Source organism: Lactuca sativa, chromosome 4 (assembly GCF_002870075.4).
Source record: "Lactuca sativa cultivar Salinas chromosome 4, Lsat_Salinas_v11, whole genome shotgun sequence".
NCBI lineage: Eukaryota > Viridiplantae > Streptophyta > Magnoliopsida > Asterales > Asteraceae > Lactuca > Lactuca sativa.
In genome coordinates, this window is record NC_056626.2 from 73,153,627 (window position 1) to 73,173,545 (window position 19,919).

A 19,919-nucleotide genomic window follows, 5' to 3' on the forward strand; every position below is an offset into this window, starting at 1 on the left:
AAAGAATTCATTTGCCGCAGATTGGATTTATAGATTCAGCTAGAAAAACTATCAACCCGATCAAAACCGCGTGTTTTATGCAAATTCCAAAATTGCATTCCATCCCTTGTTTACAAACTTCAGCAGCCACCTAATTTAATTATTTTCTAGAAACTACCAAATAACATATTATGCATTTTAAAATCAACAAATATCACATTTGATAAGGGTGGTCGGAGTGGAATCGGTTTGGCTTCCGGCAATGGCTGGGCCACCACTCACACATTCATTGTACCGGAAAAAGGTGTTTTTGGACGGGTTATTTGCGACGAATAATTCCAAACAAAAGTTTCAATCTTTTTTATTTTATTTTATTTTATTTCAACATCAACCACCAACAGACAATCTATAATTCAATCTCTAATCTCTAATAATTCAAATCCGTTCATCAATCTCCATCCTAATCACCACCGAAAGGAATTTTCTCAGATTAATTAATTTCCAAAAAACGACGATCGACTGTTCTTTTCGGAGCTTTACAATTTTTTCCAATCAGAAATTTTGATTTTACGAAAAACATTTTTTTTTTGTGTTTTTATTTGTGTTCGATTCATATTCTAACGATCTTTGCCGCTTTGACCACCGGATTATCCCTAGCGATCGCCTCACGGCCAGCGGTCTTGTAATCGTAGCTGCAATCGTGGCGGTCTGAGTACCGGTGCTCGGCGCAGAACAAATCTCCACACCGGCACCGGAAACCGGTCAAACCTACCCTCTTCCGGCATCCAGAGCATCGACTCACCTCCTTCTTCACCACCACCGTCTCTGTCTTCTCCGCCTCCTTTAACTCATCATTTAACACCACAACCGTCCGATCTACCACGAGATCAACCGATACAGCGCGTGGAGACGTTGACCTGAAGGAGCTAGATCTGCTACGAATACGATGCGACGTCGTAGAGCTAGCGGTCGTGGTGGAATTGAAGCACTTTTGACACATATTATTGGTCGCCGGGTTCCCAACGACGCCGCAGTTATTAACGCACATAGTCAGCGTCTCCGGCACCGCCTTGAATTCCGTCTCTTCTTTCTCCGTTCTCTGTGCCATTTCCTCTGATCAAAGATCAAATTCAGAACTGAAATCAAAAACACAACTCAACGATTGAAGAAAAGATCTTGAGAATTATGGGATTGATCAATAAGCTTTAAGCGTGAGAAAAATGAAAATTTCGGATTGAATGAATGAATGAATTTTGGGGCGTGCGAGGTTTTTTTAAGGGGAAGGAGGTCGGTCAAGCGCGTTATCATCATGCGTTGGTGACCTCTGTGTAATTACAAAAATGACATCGGAGTTGGGGGTATTCCTGTAATTTCAAAACAGCGTATATTAATATATTATCCTTTCGGACTTTCGGTAAACAAAAGTAGGAAAGCCAAATTGCCTTGTACTCTACGCAATCTTTATTGTACACCACATGGTATATATATATATAATCCAAAAGTTTTGGTTAAAAAATCTCACGGCTGACGAAAAAGCATGCTATGGACTTGAATATAATATGATTTTCACCAAGTAGATTAATAATATATATATATATATATATATATATATATATATATATATATGATTGTATTGAAGCACGTTAGAAAAATGTATTCACAAATTATATATATATTTCCTGTAATTTGAAGGTATTAGGCTTTCTGGTGTCAGACGAATATAGTTTTAATTGTTGATTTTTAATAACAAAATTGTTATGTTTGAAAAAAAAAAAGCATAGAAATTGCTGTAAATAACCGATATTTTAAAAAATAAATACGAAATTACATGATTATTGTTAGTATTAATTATTATTTATTACATCTATTCCTTTTGATTTTAAAAAAGCGAAATAATTATTGAAAATACGTATTTAAGATTTAAGTTTTAACCACGTTTAACTCTCGTTTGTGGATTTGTGATATAACCAACATTTGAGACAAGATTTCCACAATCACTAAAAATTGCTTGTATATATGCATTATAAAGAAAGGATTGATGATAAGTTGATGAGACAAATGATAGTGTGCTTGAATATTTCAAAGTTTTATAAATATTTTAAGGCCATTTAATCTGTTTAGGATAATGTATTTTATATTTTGCTTCATCAACAAAAGATTCTTCAAAGTTTGGTTAAATTGTCTGTTAGTTTTCATAAAAAAATAAATTGTTAACTCATTTCGATATATTGTTCGGTATGTATGAATAGACATTTGAAATAGATTAAATTGATAAATATAAATAAATTAAAACTCAGTTCAGACGTGCTATTAATTAATTTGCTTTTATAATATTAGGTGTTAAGTTTTTATATATGTTAAATACGTAATTAGCAGGCAAACAACTATAATATATTGTGTTAAAGCCTTTTTGAGCTTTATTTGTATAAGGACAAAGGACAAATGATAAGTATTTCTTTATTTTGTTTCAAGAATAAGTCATGGACTCATGGATTGCATCAACTTTCTCTACTTGATGATTTTATTTCTGGATCAAGATTCAACACCAAGGGGGTGTTTGGGAAAAGAAAACTATTTAAGGTTAAAAGTCTTTTTGGGAAAAGAAAACTTTTTAAGGTTAAAAATCTTTTTTGTAAAAGGATTTTTTGGCTAGTGATTTTTTTCAAAAAAAATCTTTAAAAAGTGTTTGTATTTACTTTTAGGATAAAAGTTAAATTTTCAGGTTAAAAAGTCTCAAAAATCACAAAAAGATAGGATTTTGTGATTTTTAAAACATCATATTTTCCTTCTATACAAAAAATCATTTTAGAAAATCTTTTTCAATACCCGAATATTTTTTGGATCTTTTTTAACTTTTTGGAAAAGTTAAAAACCAAAAGTTATTATAAAAACACCCTCCAAAACCAAATGTCACTACACTTGAACACGACTATGCGTGTTTGTTCATTTTCAAAATATGAGAGGGCTAATTGATAAACATCTTTGCAAAAAGAGGGATAAATCCCTTTAACAAATTACAACTCCCCCAGATACATCTCTTTGCACCTAACAATACCCCTCCCCTTTATGGCCACCCTTAATATTAGGGATGACATTAAGATATGTTAAAGGGAATTGTCTTAATGCATCACAATGTAGTCGGTCAAAACCTACTTTATCCATGGAGAGTATTTCAACAACGAATATTGTCCAACACTTCCTTTTAGCCAAGGTTGTAAAAATCGTTCGACGTTCGCTAATCGGTGGACTGGGGTCAAGGGATTAATCGGCTAGGCGGAGATTAATCGGGGGATTAATCGGGGACCATTAATTGCTAATTTGTTAAATTTTAAAAAATTAAATATGACTAATATCATATAAAAGTTCATAAATATCACTAATATCATAACAAAATATGTTAATATGATAAATACAACACTAATCATACCTCAAATAGTTTCTAATAAGATATAACTTCTTCAAAGTGTTAAAATTTCATCGGGTTCTACTATTTTAGTCATTTTGTATGCATGGATTAATCGCTAGACGCTCTCTAATCGGTCAAGTAGCGCCTAGAGATTAATCGGAGATTAATCGTGACCTTATCGAGATTTTTACAACACTGCTCTTAGCAAATGCCTTCGAATTTGATATTAGCATTTCATGTGAGATGCATCTATGAAAGATTGAAAGTGGACCAATTTTTCACAATTAATTAGGATTAATGTCACAAATTTATCATACCGAATTGCCTTTCAAACCACTCAATATTTTAATTGTAATCAATACGAAAACAAAATTTTCTTTGGTTTTTAATTTCAGGAGCCATTTTGTAACCCATGTGGGATCCACACCTTATATTTATGTGATGCTGACATGATTTAGAAAGAGATTATTATCATTTCATTAAAATTCAAATCATTTTTTTATTTATTTGATTTTTATTTTAATAGTAAATTAACTTATTTATAATTCATTTAATTTAATTTGTTCATAAAGAGGATTAAAATCACATCCAGAAGTTGATTTTCTTTTTGCGGAAAATACTCAAAATAACTAAGGATTTGGGTCAACGAAGATAGTATGAAGAAGGTTTAGTCAAAGACGCAGGTTAGGGACAACAAAAAAAATATTTGTTAACTAATTATAGGTTTGATACAATAGAAATTAGGACCCGTTTGGTCGTGAAAAAAAATACCATGTTTTCTAGAAAAAAATTATAAGAAAACTGAATTTTAAAAACGTGTTTGGTTTATTATTTTTCATAAAATTTCCCAATTTGCTAAATTATAAGCAACTTGAAAACTGATAAACATTGTATTCCATACTTTTATTTTGAAAAATTCATGGAATCATAACAGTGAAAGATGTTTTGTACATTCGATGACATTATTATCATTATAACTTATAACTATATAGCTTTTTCAAAAATACAACTAATAAGAAATGAAAGTAAGATGCTACAACAAACTAATGAAAGTACATTACAGGTTGTACTACAATTTGAATCAAATGCACAAATTATATATGAACAAAATATCAAACTAAACATAAGTTTGGTACAAGAAAATAAGATCTTGTAAATAAAAAGTAAAAACCCTAATTTAGTTACTGAAAATATAACTCACTGAGTCATCTTGCAGTGAAAACAGGCTCAGAATTTGCAGTAGGCTGAGTTCTTCTAGTGTATTTGAGCAATAAACCATCTGAAGTAAGTCCAGGAACACTTAAATCCCTATAGCAAATGCAAAATAACATGTTAGCAACCCTGCTTTATTTTTCCAATCACCCATAAAAGTAACAAAATCACATAAAGAAACATAGATAAAACCTGATGTAAGGATGAAGATCTTTCCAATCCCATTTAGACCTTTCTTGAAAAAGCCTAGAAAAACGATTAGCAGGATCTGAAGGCAAAGAAGAAACACTAAAACCATAAACCCAACTCTGAATTCCAAGTTTTTCCACCAAAACTTCCCCTTCCAACATCTCAAAACTCACCACCATTCCTCCAGGGACTTTCCTTGCCCATTCCTCCATAAAACTTTCCATTTTCATCTTTCCAAATGACGATAATATCCCTCTAGCAAAATGCACACAAACCCGTTTCTCATCTAATCCCCAAACACTTTCCCCATTTGTCTTACTCCCATATACCTCCAAACAATGGTGTGCAATCACTCTTGAAAATCCATCTTTCACTAAAGATTCCACAACTTCATCTTCATTAAGAGCATTCAAAGACCAATCGTTTAACAATGAGTTGTTTATAAGCATGCTTAGGATTCGATCCATGTATTTCTGATCAATAATTCTCCAATACCCATTAATCTCTACAGCTGAAAGAACTCGAAGAGCGGATCTTAATTCTTCATCACTAGCTTGAACCCTATCAGTTAAGTCATCCCATTGGTATAAACCAGAATCATAGATCTCATTGACTTCATCAAATTTATATGTGTTTTCTGAAAGGAGGAGTTTAAGTTTGTCTATTCTTGGAGCAACTTCAACAAGCTCCATGGTTCCAGGTGCTACTTTAAGGACAGATGCTGCATTGCTTTCTGGATCTTCACCTTCTTCATTTACTGAAAATTGATCTGAAGGAGGGACAAGGAATACAGAATTTGATGTTCCAACAAATTTAATAGCATAAGTTTTTGACTGTGTGCAGAGAACTGCATCTTCATCTGATTGTCCACGTAAGCTTACTCTGAGTAGAAAATCAGAGTTAGTGGCATGTCAATGAAAGAGGAGATAAAGAATACCAAGAATACCTTTGGTTGATGACATCAGGGAGAAGCTTTTCATCAAGCTCAAGGAGAAGAAGGTCATTATGAGGACCAAAGAGAGGGTGATATGCAATTGGTATTGATGAGTTGGGGGGAATACTTAGAACTGCATCTGCTCCTTTTGTGAAGCGGGAATCTGTCTTTTCGGTCATCTTTGGGTTTTTGGTTTATCTTGTACTGAAAAACCTGAAAAACAGAAAATTTTGATGTATAAAAATTAGGTAGAACTAGACCTGATTAGTTATAATTTCATTTTCTTTAGTTACATATAGATTCTCAGTGAAAAGGTAAACATTGACTTTGAAGACCTAAAACCAGATGGAAAATTTTCCAAAATAAAAAATTGTGGTTTACTCCAAACTGCTTTGGAATCTTTTCATAAACACATCATATTTTGGCAGAAGAATTACAAAATGAATATCTTTCATGCGCGAGTAACAAAACCCGTATCAATTGTGTATTTGAAGATGTGCTAGGTTTGACGTTATGAAATCAAATGTAGCAATGTTACGAGAAAGGAGGTGGCCACTTTTGGATTATTAAATTACGCTGTGAGAGCATTCAAGGGCCTAATAACAAGCAGACAAACATCACAAAATTGTATATATACCTACACAATACAGCCAATTTCATTGCATAAAGAATAAAGGAAGGGGAAAATCGCTAACCTGAATAAACTTCTGAAGGCGATCTATTTCAATCAACGTAAATCTTTGTTGATTCCGATGAGCTAAAATCCTCTAACTGTAATAAGAGACAATAGATCGAAAACAGAAGAGATTAACGAGAGAATAAGAATAGTTAATCCAACAAAAAACTAGAAATGTGAACCATGATAAAAACGCGTAATCATCAGACAAAGATTATTCACCTGTTTTGGTCAAATCAGCTACGATGGTTGAACATATTCTAGGGTTTTAGGAAAGTAAAAGGGCGGGAAAGCTTAGCAGTGAAAGATGAGGAGGTATAGGAGTTGGGATCTCGCACTTTCTTAAAACATATATTTGGCTAGGTCCGAATCCAACGATAATGGATTTTAAAATAGGGAAATCTTAAAAAAAAAAAAATAAAAAAAAAAAAAAAAAAATAAAATAAAATCCCAAATTTTTGGGAAAAGTTACATTTTTGTCCCAACACTTTTTTTTAACAAAAAAACTCAGGAAACCGGATAAATTGAACATTTCGGCCCTATTTTACCGGTGACCATTTAGCTAGTTAAATTGGCTTATGTGGCAAGGACATGTTTACGTGGGTTTAATCGCTCTCATTTACACACATACATACACAGTACAACTTACCTCTCTCATTTCACTTTCTCCCTCTCCTCAGTAAACTAGGGTTTTTTACCCCCGTGCAGTTGAAATCATGGATGACATCCATGATTTTGATACAATAGATGTGGAGCTGGATGCGTACTTCAAAAAGAAACAAGCTTCCCGATGCAAAGACGAATTTCTCAATATTCTATGTGAAGTAGACGATTACGAGGCAGTAGATGATGCTCAAACTGAAAATGATGCTCAAACTGGAATCACTAAAGAAGAATCAGATGAAGATTATCTGGAAGGTAGTAACGAGGAAGGTAGTGATGAGGAATTTGAGTATTCCACCCACAATCCAAAGGTGAAATGGAACAAAATGAGACCAATGCTTGGTGAAAGGTATGAATCCCCACATGAACTGAAATTGTGTTTGACCAACTATGTTGTTAGTAAGGGTTTTCAAATCCGTTTCAAAAAATGTGATAGTGTTAGACTAGTGGCAATATGTGGAAGTGATCCAGAGAAGTGTCCATTTGTGGTTAGGGCTTCTTGGATGACTACTGAAAGGTCTTTCCAAGTCAAAAAGATGATAGACATTCATAAATGTGTTATAGATCAAAGCTTATGGATCCTACCTGGTTAGCTAGGAAATTTGTGAAGGAGTTGATTATGAAACCTAATTTAAAATGCAAAGAGATGCCGGTAATTATACAAAGTAAATTTCATTGCAAAATTTCACGGTCAAAGTGTTATAGATCAAGGATGAGGGCACTGTCATTAATTCATGGGAATTTGAGTGACCACTACGCAAGAGTTTGGGATTATAGGCATGAGCTACTGAGGTCCAATCCAGACAGCATAGTTAGGATTATAGTTACTATAAACCCTGATAATACCACAACATTTCATAGATTCTACATTTGCTTTAAAGCAATAAGAGAAGGGTGGAAAAGGGCATGTCGTAGGGTAATAGGATTGGATGGTTCTTTTTTGAAGGGACAATGTAAGGGTGAATTGTTAACTGCAATAGGTAGGGATGCCAATAATCAGGTGTATCCTATAGCTTGGGCAGTTGTTGATGTAGAGAACAAGAACAACTGGAAATGGTTCCTGGATTTGGTTAATGATGATCTTGGATTGCAGGGTGGAAAGGGTGTGTGTGTGTAATCAGTGACCAACACAAGGTAAAGTAGCTATCTCTTTATTTTTCATTATTTACAATAGTGTATGGTGTTGCTAATTAACTTTTTTTTTTTCATGTTATAGGGTCTTGTTGAAGCTGGTAAGGATATTCTACCATATGTTGAGCACATGCAATGTGCAAGGCATATCTATGCCAATTTCAAAAAAGTTTATAGTGGAGTGCAATTCAGAAACATGTTTTGGGCAGCTGCAAAATCTACCACAGAAGGAGATTTCAAGTTTAATATGGAAAGGATTAGGGCAATAAGTTCTGCTGCTTATGATCATCTCATGGCAAGGGAACCAACTTCATGGTGCAGGGCTTATTTCTCTACTGGCTTGGCTTGTGAGGCTGTAGAGAATGGGATTGTTGAGTGTTTCAATGCAATCATTATTGATAGCCCCTTTTGTTGATAGCCCCTTTTGTTTACATCCATATAAACTATAGGCTTTGGGCCCCTTGATCATGTTTTTGGGCATTTACACAACTTGCCATACAACTTGTTTGGCTTTGGTTAATATTACTACATGTTCTATGATTAACAATGTTTATGTTCCCTTTGGTTATATTGATTCCTTGTTTTATAGATTCCAGTCATGCATACATTACTTGTGCTTACAATGTTTGCTTATATGGATACTAGTTATGCATGATTTCGGTCATGCATGATTCCAGTCCTCTTATGTTAAACTTGTTCTGGCTTTGGTTAATATTACTACATGTTCTATTTTATTTTCCCTTTCTTTTAATTGCCTCCATAATCCTCTTATGTTAAAATTGATGTAAGGGTAAAATTGTCATTTCAGACACCAAACCTTCAAAATCTTCCCATGAATGTGGCCATCCATTCTTGAAAGCCATACCTGTCAAGGTTGAAAGCCATATCTAGTTATGCATGATTCCGGTCATGCATGATTCCAGTCATCTTATGTTAAACTTGTTCTGTCTTTGGTTAATATTACTACATGTTCTATTTTATTTTCCCTTTCTTTTAATTGCCTCCATAATCCTCTTGTGTTAAAATTGATGTAAGGGTAAAATTGTCATTTTAGACACTAAACCTTTAAAATCTTCCCATGAATGTGGCCATCCATTCTTGAAAGCCATACCTGTCGAGGTTGAAAGCTATATCTAGTTATGCATGATTCCGGTCATGCATGATTCCAGTCATGCATGATTCCGGTCATGCATGATTGACTCCATTATGTATTGATCCATTTGTGTATTAAGTCCATTATTAACTTATTACAGTCATACTTTGATTCCATTCATTGATTATAATCAACACATTTAAAGTTCATACATAAACTAGATACTTCATTCATAATCATATGAGTAACAAGATACTACATTCATAGTAAACTAACAACCCTTAGTCATAACCAAAACAAACTGTAGCACCTGGTTCCTGGTACGTAAATCTTATTTGAGTATTTTCCATTTTTCAGCCTTGGACTCGGCGAGTCATAGGTCCGAATCGTCGAGTAGAGACTGGACTCGGGACACGTTTAAGTTGGTGACTCGGCGAGTCACCGCTGTTGGATGAAACCCTAAGTTTCAGGGGTTTGCACCCTATTTAATCTCTCATTTCCGCCCCAAGCCAGGCCCCATTCACCCTCAGAGCCCTATACCTCGTTCTAAGCCTTAATTCTTGTGGATTTGAAGTCTTTGGTGTTCTCTTGAAGCTTTGGAGTGAGAAGGAGAGGAGATCAAGAATGAGAAGAGGAGGTCAAGCATCTTTGAGCTATCTCAGAGTGTTCACTAAGGTATGACTCGTTTTCCCCCATGTTTTCATGCTTATGGCCCCATTAAAGTCCTTCATGAACCATTTCCAAGCTTGTGTTTACTTGAGGACTCGTAATAAGCAGAGTAGCTCATAGATCTAAGTGGAATCGAGCTCCAGGAGCCTGGATCTACCACCTTTATGGACCCATGTTGCTTGTTCACCCTAGATTTACCCTTTTGAGGCATTTTGAGCCCTAAATCCCTCATTGGTGAGTATCTACACGTAAAGTTGGAAACTTTACATGTGATTCATGCTCTAGGAACCCAGATCTGTGAATGGCATGGACTGGAATCGAGCAAAACCGCGTATTTGGTGATTGCATGGCAACGACTCAGCGAGTCGTTCATCTGACTCGGCGAGTCTGCTCACGAGTATTCGAGTTGTCCCCTTTTTCGTAGTGTCGAGTGTGAGCAGTGAGTCACGGGGTGTGACTCAGTGAGTCGGAAGCTGAACTCATCCATGGAGGAGCTCGGCGAGTCAATGCCCTGACTCGGCGAGTTCAAGGCAATCTCCTTAGATCAAGAACAGACTCGGCGAGTTGTTCATACAACTCGACGAGTCGCAACATAAGTGTTATTCGGATGAAGATGAACTCGACGAGTTGTTCATACAACTCGGCGAGTAGGATGAAGGACTTGAATATCATTTTAGAAGGAGAACTCGTCGAGTCATCGCCTAACTCGACGAGTAGAAACGAGATTCAGGACAATCGTTTGGGTAGGGACTTGGCGAGTTGGAGAGCCAACTCGGCGAGTCGGGTCAACTGAAAGTTGACTCTGACTTTGACTTAGGGCATGATCAGGGGTAAAATGGTCATTTTACCCAAAGGACAGTTAGCAGTGTTTGATTGAGTATGTTGTGGGAATTACAGCCGGAGGATTTCCGGAGCAACAACAGCAGCAGTAGACAGTCAGTTCCCGATCAGATCAGCAGCTACTTTGAGGTGAGTTACCTTCCAGTAGCGGTGGGTCTAAGGCCACAATGCCGGCCCACCAGTAGGAGACGTATGATAGATGATTGTCTCTGTGATATCATCTAGGTTTGCTACTACCTGATATGTTATATGCTAGCATGATATGTTATATGTGATAGTAGTATAGTTCGGTTGTTAGGACCGGAGGGTAGTCAGACACCCCAAATACGTCTGACAGTATGTGATGTTATGTTTATATGCTAGCATGATCTGTTATATGAGTTAGAGGTAGTAGGAGGGGAGCAGTCCCCGAGTTCGGTTGTTAGGACCGAAGGGTAGTTCAGACACCCCAGATATGTCTGATAATATGTTATGTTATGATATGTGATAGTAGTAGCAGTAGGGGGTGAAATAGTCCCCGAGGATCGGTTGTCAGGACCGGCGGGTAGTCAGCACCCCAGAACAGCTTGACACGGGTACTCAGCACCCCAGAATGGTTTGACACGGGTAGTCGGCACCCCAGAATGGCTTGACACGGGTAGTCGGCACCCCAGAATGGCCGTACCGGGTAGTCAGGCACCCCAGAATGGCCTGGCAGTATGTATGATATGTGTTGTATGGTATGTGGTACGATGGGGGAACTCACTAAGCTTTGTGCTTACGTTTCTCAGTTGTTGTTTCAGGTACCTCTTCAGCCAAGGGGAAGGAGCAGGCGCGGTAGCGGCTCATCACACACACTCCTTGATTCCGCATTTATGAGTTTACCCTGGGATTGATACTTTGATATTTCGATTGGTTGTATGATTTGGCTTTTAGACATGGTTTACGTTGTGATGTGGTTTGATCAAACAATGTTTTCTAAAGTAATGTTTTAAAAACGAAATTTTTGGACGTGAAAATTGGGTCGTTACACAAACACAACCAAAATACATTAAAACAACTTTCTATCCCACCAATCCATCAACATAACCAACAAAAACACAAAAGAAACCACAAAGACATAAAGCAATGATTTCCATCTTCCTCCTTCCACTGCTTGTTGTGCAATTGGTTGTTCCACAACGTCTCCAAAAAAGTTCCCAACTGGTTGTTCTTGCCCAAACTCCCCAAATATTCGATGGTTCTCCAAATTGACATTGTTGTGTAATACTAATAACAGATTTGCATACCACTGGCTTGGTAGAGGAGGATCCACCTAACGAAAGTACTTGCAATCTTTGAGTCCATTCTGGTAATTTGGGCATCCTATAAACCTTCTTCCTGGGTTTAATGGAGTCCATGAAGTCCATCTTCCTACAGGATCACCACAGTAGCACCTCTTTCTGAGACGATTCATTGAAGATGAAGAAGACGAAGAAGACATTTGTCTTGGTCCTCCACTACTCCTGCCTCCACTGCTCCTGCTTCAATCGTTGTCTGCTAGGGCACGAATGAAGTTTTCCACTATATTTAGAGTTTAATACAAGGCCATTAAATGACTCACTAACCACCTTAGCAAGTCCTTGCCACATAAGCCAATTTAACCGGCTAAATGAAGGTCACCGGTAAAATATGGCCGAAATGTTCAATTTACCCGGTCTCCTGGGTTTTTTTGTTCAAAAAAAAAATGTTGGGACAAAAGTGTAACTTTTCCCAAAAGTTTGAGACTTTTTTGAAGATTTCCCTTTAAAATAAAATGATTATTTTGTAAAATATTATCAAAAAGTGGGAAAAGGAATTTATATCAAGGTTGTTAAATATCAGGATTGTTTTTGGGTTTATATCAAGGTTATTAAATATCAGAATTTTATTTAGGATTGTTTTTGGGCTTATAAAATTGAAATCGGAATATTAAGACCCCATGAAATAAAACATATTTATAATTTATAATTTTAAATCATAAAAAATATTTCAGTTATTTAATTTTCCATTCAAAAGTTACAAAAACTTCAAACTATTAGTTATAAGTCACAACATAAAATCATAAACAGTAAATTGGTAAATGGTAAAAGAAATAAAATACTAAAAATTTTTCATTTGCTAAAATAAATAAATAAATAAATAAATAAAATCAAGGGAATGTAAGATCGGATTGGATCTCGATCCTACCTATGATTTTACTATCATATCCCAAATACGATTTAACTTATTTTTCATACTTAGGATCGTAGGTTCGTACGATCCTACAATTATGATCACGATTTTGACAACAATCATTCATTATGATGTGTTTGACAAAACTAGTTGGCACCAGGTAACATGTAGTCTGTAGCATTTTATTAAACGTTATGTGAGATAGCTTTTGGATTTAGAACATATTGTTTAAAACCAAACGTTATAAACTTGATGTGTCAAACGATGTTTTTTTTTTTTTTTTTTTTTTTTTTTTTTTTTTTTCAAACTGAAGCATTTTCTTAACCGCTGGAAGCTAAAAGCTCTTAAACACTCACAAAGATGTCGGACACACCCAATATCATCTTTCACAAAATTAAACAAAATTGATTTATAAATAATTATAGGTCCCAAATGACATCTTTTTCTAGGAATAATGAGTTATAAGAGAAAAACTTTTGATTTTGTTTATATTTAATTAATTTTTTATATTGTTGAATAAAAACTTTTGATTTTATTTACATTTAATTATTTTTTTATATTATTTAATATTTATCAATGAATTTATTTTCTGTATTCAAAAATATCAATATGACATAAAAGTATTTTTTGAAAAATAAAAAATATGTTCACCGATAAATTATGTAAACAAAGAAAAAAGTGACGAATGCGAACAAAAGTCAAATATTGTTACCTCATTCATTATCCTTTTTTTTCATTTTATTTTTATTAAAAAATCTATTAATTTGTAAAATATTTATTATTATAAAATTTTATTTTGTAAATCTATTTTTAAACAATTGCACAAACATTTAAGTGTTACACAAAAAACTTTAGAAAAATAAATATTTATAAATGTTATAACAAAAAATAACCTAAATTATTTTGATAAGTAATTTATAAATATTTATCTTTTTCTATCTTTAGAACTTTGTGTTATAAATATTTTTGTAAAAAACTATTTCGTGAGTCCATCCTCAATGTTCTTCAACCGATTAAAAGCAAGTCAGGCTATGTTTGGCGGACTAGCTGAAAAGCTAACTGATGGCTGAAAAGCTAGCTGTTAAATAAAAAGCTAGCTGATAACTGAAAAGCTAGCTGATAAAAAATAACGTTTAGTAAAACTAGCTAAAAAGCTAGCTGAAATATATAAAATTACATAAAAGGACATGTAAAAATATGTGTTTTTATAATTAATTAAAGGGTGTATTGCAAAATTTTAAAAAAACTCTTAAAAAGCTAGTCTAAGTAGCTTTTCAAAAAGTTAGCTTATAAGCTACTTTTTGGCTTACCAAACACAACAACATAAAAAAGTTCAAAAAATAAACTAGCTTATCAGCTAGCTGTGACGCGCCAAACACAGCCTTAGCAATTAAATGTGAGTTTGAGTTTTATTGGAAATTGTAAAAAACAAAGATCGGTGTTTGCTGTTTTCACAATATATATATATATATATATATATATATATATATATATATATATATATATATATATATATATATATATATATTAATTTTTTTTTTGTATCACTCAAATATTTGATATTTCTATCCACTTAAAATTTTCATTTGTTAAGTGAAGATAATGTTTGAAGGATCATCAAAACAATTTTCATTTATTAGTGGTTGTTAGGTCAGATTTTAATACTTAATTATTGTTTTTATCAAGACAAGAAAGAGAAATATATTTTCAGAATAAAATATTATAAAGTTAAATATTTTAATAAAGTAATAAATTTTTTGATAAATTAAAATAAAATATTAAAAGGAGATAATGAATTATATGATAACAAAATTTTACTTTTTGTCCATATTTTGTCAAAAATATATATACATAAATTACCTCTAAACTTATTTTTGATGTTTGAAAAATACCCTTACGATCTATCGTAACAGTCATAGTGACATTTTTTGAATATATAAAAAAATAAATCACCAATAAATGATGTAAACGTGACCCAAAATCCTTTGTGACAGAGCTTTGCAAAATAAAAAAATAAAAATAAAATAAAATAAAAAAAAAGCTTCAAGCTCATTTTGAAAACTGAATTTTTTATTTTACGATGAAGTAATAAACATCGAAAATATTTGTGAAGAACCTTGCATATTTGGATGACTTTGATGATTAACCATTTAACCATTTAACCATTAAATAAATAGCTATATTATAGGCTTATTTTATTAATTTTTTTAGTAATTAGTTATTTTTTACCATATAGAATAACAAGCTTCTCAATTATTTGGTCTTAGATATCAAGATACATATAAACATAAAATATTCACTGCCACAAAATTATAAACTTTTATAAATTGGGATAATGACTTGATAGGGTAAGACATTTTTTGAAATATACATATTTAGTCCTTATTCTTTTTTTTTTTCTTGTAAAATAAACCTTTATACTTTATTAATATGTACACATTAGGTCATTTTCACCGGATTCTACAGGTTTTGCTTACGTGGAAAAGTTTATTTTACAAAAAAAAGAATAAGGACTAAATGTGTACATTTAAAAAAGTATCTTACCCTATCAAGTCATTTTCTATTTCTTTTATTTTGTTGAAATGAAATACATAGGTGGCATCCACATATCCACAACAAGATTTTTCCAACTTTTATTCATCATGAAAAAGAGGGAGAACCCCGATCTCCGGCGACTCCTTTGTGTGTTCCTACACATCACTGGTAGCAAGGAGGAATGATGGTAAAAACAACAAGGTCGAAGGGTAAGGCAGGAGGAAGTAGAGACGGTAGTTGGCGGCGATGAGCTGCTCTGGTAGCCCCCTCGTCGATTCTTTCTTCTTTTTCTGGCAACATATCTCAAAGATGGAGGCAAAGAGAGACAGATCGGAGAAACACAATAGGTAAAGGGTGTTTGACTGTTGTTGTTCGACCGGAAGGAAGAGAGACGAGAAAAAGAAGGGTCGCTGCCCTTTTCTTGTTGCTGGAGGATCACCCACCTCCGGTGACAAGCTAATTAATTGCTATTTAGTGCCACTTGTACTTCCACATCAGCAAAACCTGTAGAATCCGGTGAAAAAAACCTAATGTGTACATATTAATAAAGTATAATGGTTTATTTTACAAAAAAAAAAAAAAAAAATAAGGACTAAATGTATACATTTCAAAAAGTATCTTACGTTATCAAGTCATTTTCCCTAAAAGAAAATTTGTATATGACCGGTATATCGGGTATAGCCGGTCACAAGGACTGCATTGTTACAAAAAATAAAGTATAAAAGTTTATTTTATAAGAAAAGAAAAATAAGGACTAAATATGTACATTTGAAAAAGTATCTTACCCTATCAAGTCATTATCCCTTATAAATTTAACCATCAAATTATTAACATAATTGGTAAAAAAATAGCAAGATTAATAAAAATGATAAACATAATTTTTTTTTTTTTTTTTTTTTTTTTTTTTTTTTTTTTTTTTTTGCACTTTGCAACGAACCTTTTGATTTTTAATTACAGGTGAATGAAAGTATAATGAATTTCTAAATTGATAACATGACTAGAATACAAGTGGCTTTGTATTATGCTCAAATTAATAAACTAAAATAATAACAGAACATTAAAAGAGCTATAAATCAACAGTTAAGCAACATTCAAGTGAGAAACACAACCACAACTAAATATATCCGGTATAATTCTTGATTCTTGTTCTTTAGAGAATCAAATCTCGATCCAGGCTGAACCGAAGTTTATTTATACGGTTTTTTTTAACCTCATTTGTTACAGTCTCTGCAAAATCGAGCTAACTACAAAATGAGATTCAAGAGCACCATAAAGTGCTAAACTCAAACAAGTCTGCCATAAATAAACAAATAACATGCACATGTGAGGTGTCAAAAAAGGCAGTTACAAAATCCAAACACCATTCTTGAGTTGAGAGTAAATCATGAAGAATTAGTTGACCTTGAAACCAAACAAAGAGCATGTGATGCACCAATGGCTACAGAAACAACATTATGGGAACCCCCCAAACCATCATCCTCCATTAAAAATTTCACTTCAATTGGAAAAGCTTGTATTTCTGGCACACCAGGAACCCCTAATTGTCCATCCTTCCCATTCCCCCACATGTACAGCTTCCCTTTATCTGTTGTTGTATATATTAATTCTTAATATAGAATATAGAATGTCACCTTCACAATTCAAAGTATTTGAAGGGGTTGATATATTATCACTTACCAGTTACAGCAGCTGATGAAGAACCTCCACAAGCAATATGGACAACTTTCTCAGCAGCTAGAGACTCGATAATCAAAGGAACAGTTTGATTTTGTGTAGAAAAATGCCCCAATTGTCCATGTCCACCATACCCCCAAGAAAGCACTCGACCATCATCTTCCAAATAAAAACCAATAAATCATATCAGGGAAATATTATTAAAACCGTTTGTTGGAATATAAGGGTAAAACGGTCATTTATGGCCACATACCGGTTAAAGCAAGAGAGTGATATCCACCACTTGCTATTTGAACAACACGAACACCCTCAAGACCGGGAATCTGTTGAGGTTTCCAACCACCAATTCGGTTACCTCTACCAAGCTCATTGTTTGAATTTGCTGTGTAAAGAAAAACATAAATTAGGGTTTATGATTATATGAAAACGGATAGATAAAAAGAAAGCAGTACGTTTCGTATTTTTTATTTTTATTTTTTACCTCCCCAACTCCACAACTGGCCATCATCTGTAATCACGGTTGTAAAAAAACCACCACAAGCAACAGAAACAACGGGAACTTGTAGTGATTTTACTTTTGAAGGTATGCTAAGTCCACCAACTTCATTTTGACCACGAGTGGGACCTAGCCCAAGCCTCCCTTCCCCTTCATCTCTTCCCCATGTATATACCTCACCTATGTTCAACATGTATAAAATAAAGATAAAAATGATATTGAAAATCCCATTTTTTTCAAATAATAAATGATGTAATTAAATATGATTTGTAAATGGATCCACACCTGCTTCAGTGATTGCAGCAGTATGTGTACCACTGGTTGCAATTTGGGTAATTTGTCCCTCCCAAGTGCCTTGTACTCTTTTTGGAGAGAGTTCTCTGGTATAAACAGAATGACCAAGAGCACCAAAACCACCATAACCCCTGTAAACTTCATTATAAATGGCAAAGAGAACTTTAATGAAAATGCAATCAAAGATTACATATTGAAGGCAAGTTGTGGTGTGTGACATGAAATGCATCATTTTTGGTGTTATGCCTACACATACAGATAAATACACACACAAACACAGCGTCTTGAAGTGGGATCTCAATAGAAGCATTTCTGCTAGTTATCTTTGCTCGATATTTTCTAAAACTTCTGTCATCGATTAGTCGAAGTAATAGAATAGAACAGATGAATTCAATTCAATTAAACACTTATTCATTTAGTAGTTGATTTGAATCCTCTAAGCTTCTCAAGTTTAGCTGAGATCCAACAAATAAGGTCATGGAGGAAATAACTGACCATGAGAATACGTGACCAAGTGAATCGAGTGCGACGGAGTGAAGCCCACCGAGAGCAATACTCCGAACCGATTCCAAGTTAGAATTCACCGTCGGACGAAAAACAGTGTTTTCATGACCAAATCCGAGGCGTCCACCGTCGCCTTTTCCCCAAATCCACAATTTCCCGTCGATTAGCACAGCAGAATGAAATAGTCCACAGGCAATGCCAATTTCTAATTGGTCGTCGTTTCTCGTGTGACATGAAGTCGATGAAGAGATACGGTAAGAGAGAGGAGGGAGAATGAGTGATGAAAAGGGAGAAGGGTATAGTTGTGATTCTTCCTTGCCGTTGCCGAGTTGGCCTGAAGAGCCTCGCCCCCATGAGAGTAGCTGGAGGGTAACCGCATCGTCGGAGGTGGAGGCGGAGTTGTACAATATTGGTAGTTTGTTGGTGGTGGTGGTTGTTAGTGTACGTCGGAGTTGGCGGAGCGCCATTTACTTGTTTCGTTTGGGGTTTTTCCGACGTTTCCTTTTGGGGTTTATTTGCACAGATCGGCTGCACTCTGTATGTCGGTTGGAGACTTGCGGTGAAGCCAATAAACCACTGGTTTCTTTAAAAATGTGACAAATCGCATGTTTAATTCTATTTTCAAAATTAATTTGGGTGTTGTTTTAAACCTTCATCCTATTCACATGGATAATTATTTTACTCTTAATATATTTTTTTCATTTACTTTTATTTCTTTATTAGATTTAAAGTAAATCAAAAAGAAACTAAAACAAATATCTCCACCCATCTCATTCCATTTCTCCACAGATTACCCACCACCATTTAAGACCGCCAATTCATTCGGTACCACCACTTATCAACGCCAGCAACTCCTCCAACCAACCCATAATCTTTATCGTTTTCTCCACCTTGCACCTGCCATCTCCGATGACATCGTACATATGACGATGGAGGCCAATATGAAAATCTAGGCGGTGACAAGACTCTTCATATTCATTTTCGATGATGTCGTACAAGTAACGATAGAGGTCAAGATCGATCTAAACATCTATTGGAAATCGATATGAATATATATCGGAAATCGTCGATCTCGAAACCCTAGCCAATGGAGATCGATGGTGCAGCTTAACGACTTCGGACGTCGTTAGAAGTGCAAATCACTGGTGGTGATTTGAAACCCTAAGCGGTGGTTTGAAACCCTAAGCGGCAATGGTGATGGCGTATGTGAAAGCTAGATCTGACATGTGTTCTTGGTGGTAGAAGGTGGTCGACAGGACAAGAGTTGTGCTCAGTGGTTGACGATGGCTCACAATGAAGATAATGGTTGATAGGTAGAGGAGATTACAAGATGGTGATGATGGCAATGGTTAGTGGTTTATGGTGGTACAAAAGGTGTGTGTATGTGTGGAGGCTGTTGGTTTCTGACAAGGTGGTGGATATTCAAAGATGGTGGTGATGATGGTGATTGGT

The 19,919-nt window shown here is 34.7% G+C and overlaps 3 protein-coding genes across 4 annotated transcripts; all 3 read right to left on the reverse strand.

Annotated features, from left to right (window-relative positions):
* Positions 1–315: 315 nt before the first annotated feature.
* On the reverse strand, positions 316–1,250 carry LOC111886781 (zinc finger A20 and AN1 domain-containing stress-associated protein 5). The gene has a single exon (XM_023883023.2). The coding sequence runs from the start codon at positions 1,085–1,087 to the stop codon at positions 590–592; it is 498 nt and encodes a 165-aa protein (XP_023738791.1). The 5' UTR covers positions 1,088–1,250; the 3' UTR covers positions 316–589.
* A 3,145-nt stretch (positions 1,251–4,395) lies between these two features.
* LOC111886837 (uncharacterized) lies at positions 4,396–6,756 on the reverse strand. The gene is made up of 5 exons (XM_023883089.2): positions 6,619–6,756; positions 6,416–6,491; positions 5,733–5,933; positions 4,790–5,668; positions 4,396–4,693 (listed from the first exon to the last, which is right to left on the reverse strand). Exons 3-5 carry the CDS (start codon positions 5,897–5,899, stop codon positions 4,591–4,593), a joined length of 1,149 nt encoding a protein of 382 aa, XP_023738857.1. The 5' UTR covers positions 5,900–5,933; positions 6,416–6,491; positions 6,619–6,756; the 3' UTR covers positions 4,396–4,590.
* A 9,741-nt stretch (positions 6,757–16,497) lies between these two features.
* Positions 16,498–19,060, reverse strand: LOC111886798 (RCC1 domain-containing protein RUG3, mitochondrial). 2 transcript variants are annotated; one of them, XM_023883047.3, is made up of 7 exons: positions 18,459–19,060; positions 17,955–18,094; positions 17,655–17,849; positions 17,427–17,555; positions 17,177–17,332; positions 16,901–17,084; positions 16,498–16,743 (listed from the first exon to the last, which is right to left on the reverse strand). In XM_023883047.3, exons 1-7 carry the CDS (start codon positions 18,932–18,934, stop codon positions 16,740–16,742), a joined length of 1,284 nt encoding a protein of 427 aa, XP_023738815.1. In that variant the 5' UTR covers positions 18,935–19,060; the 3' UTR covers positions 16,498–16,739. The 2 variants fall into 2 exon arrangements, with proteins under 2 accessions (XP_023738815.1, XP_023738814.1); XM_023883046.3 differs by having other exon boundaries at positions 16,498–17,084; positions 18,459–19,059.
* Between the last annotated feature and the right edge of the window lie 859 nt (positions 19,061–19,919).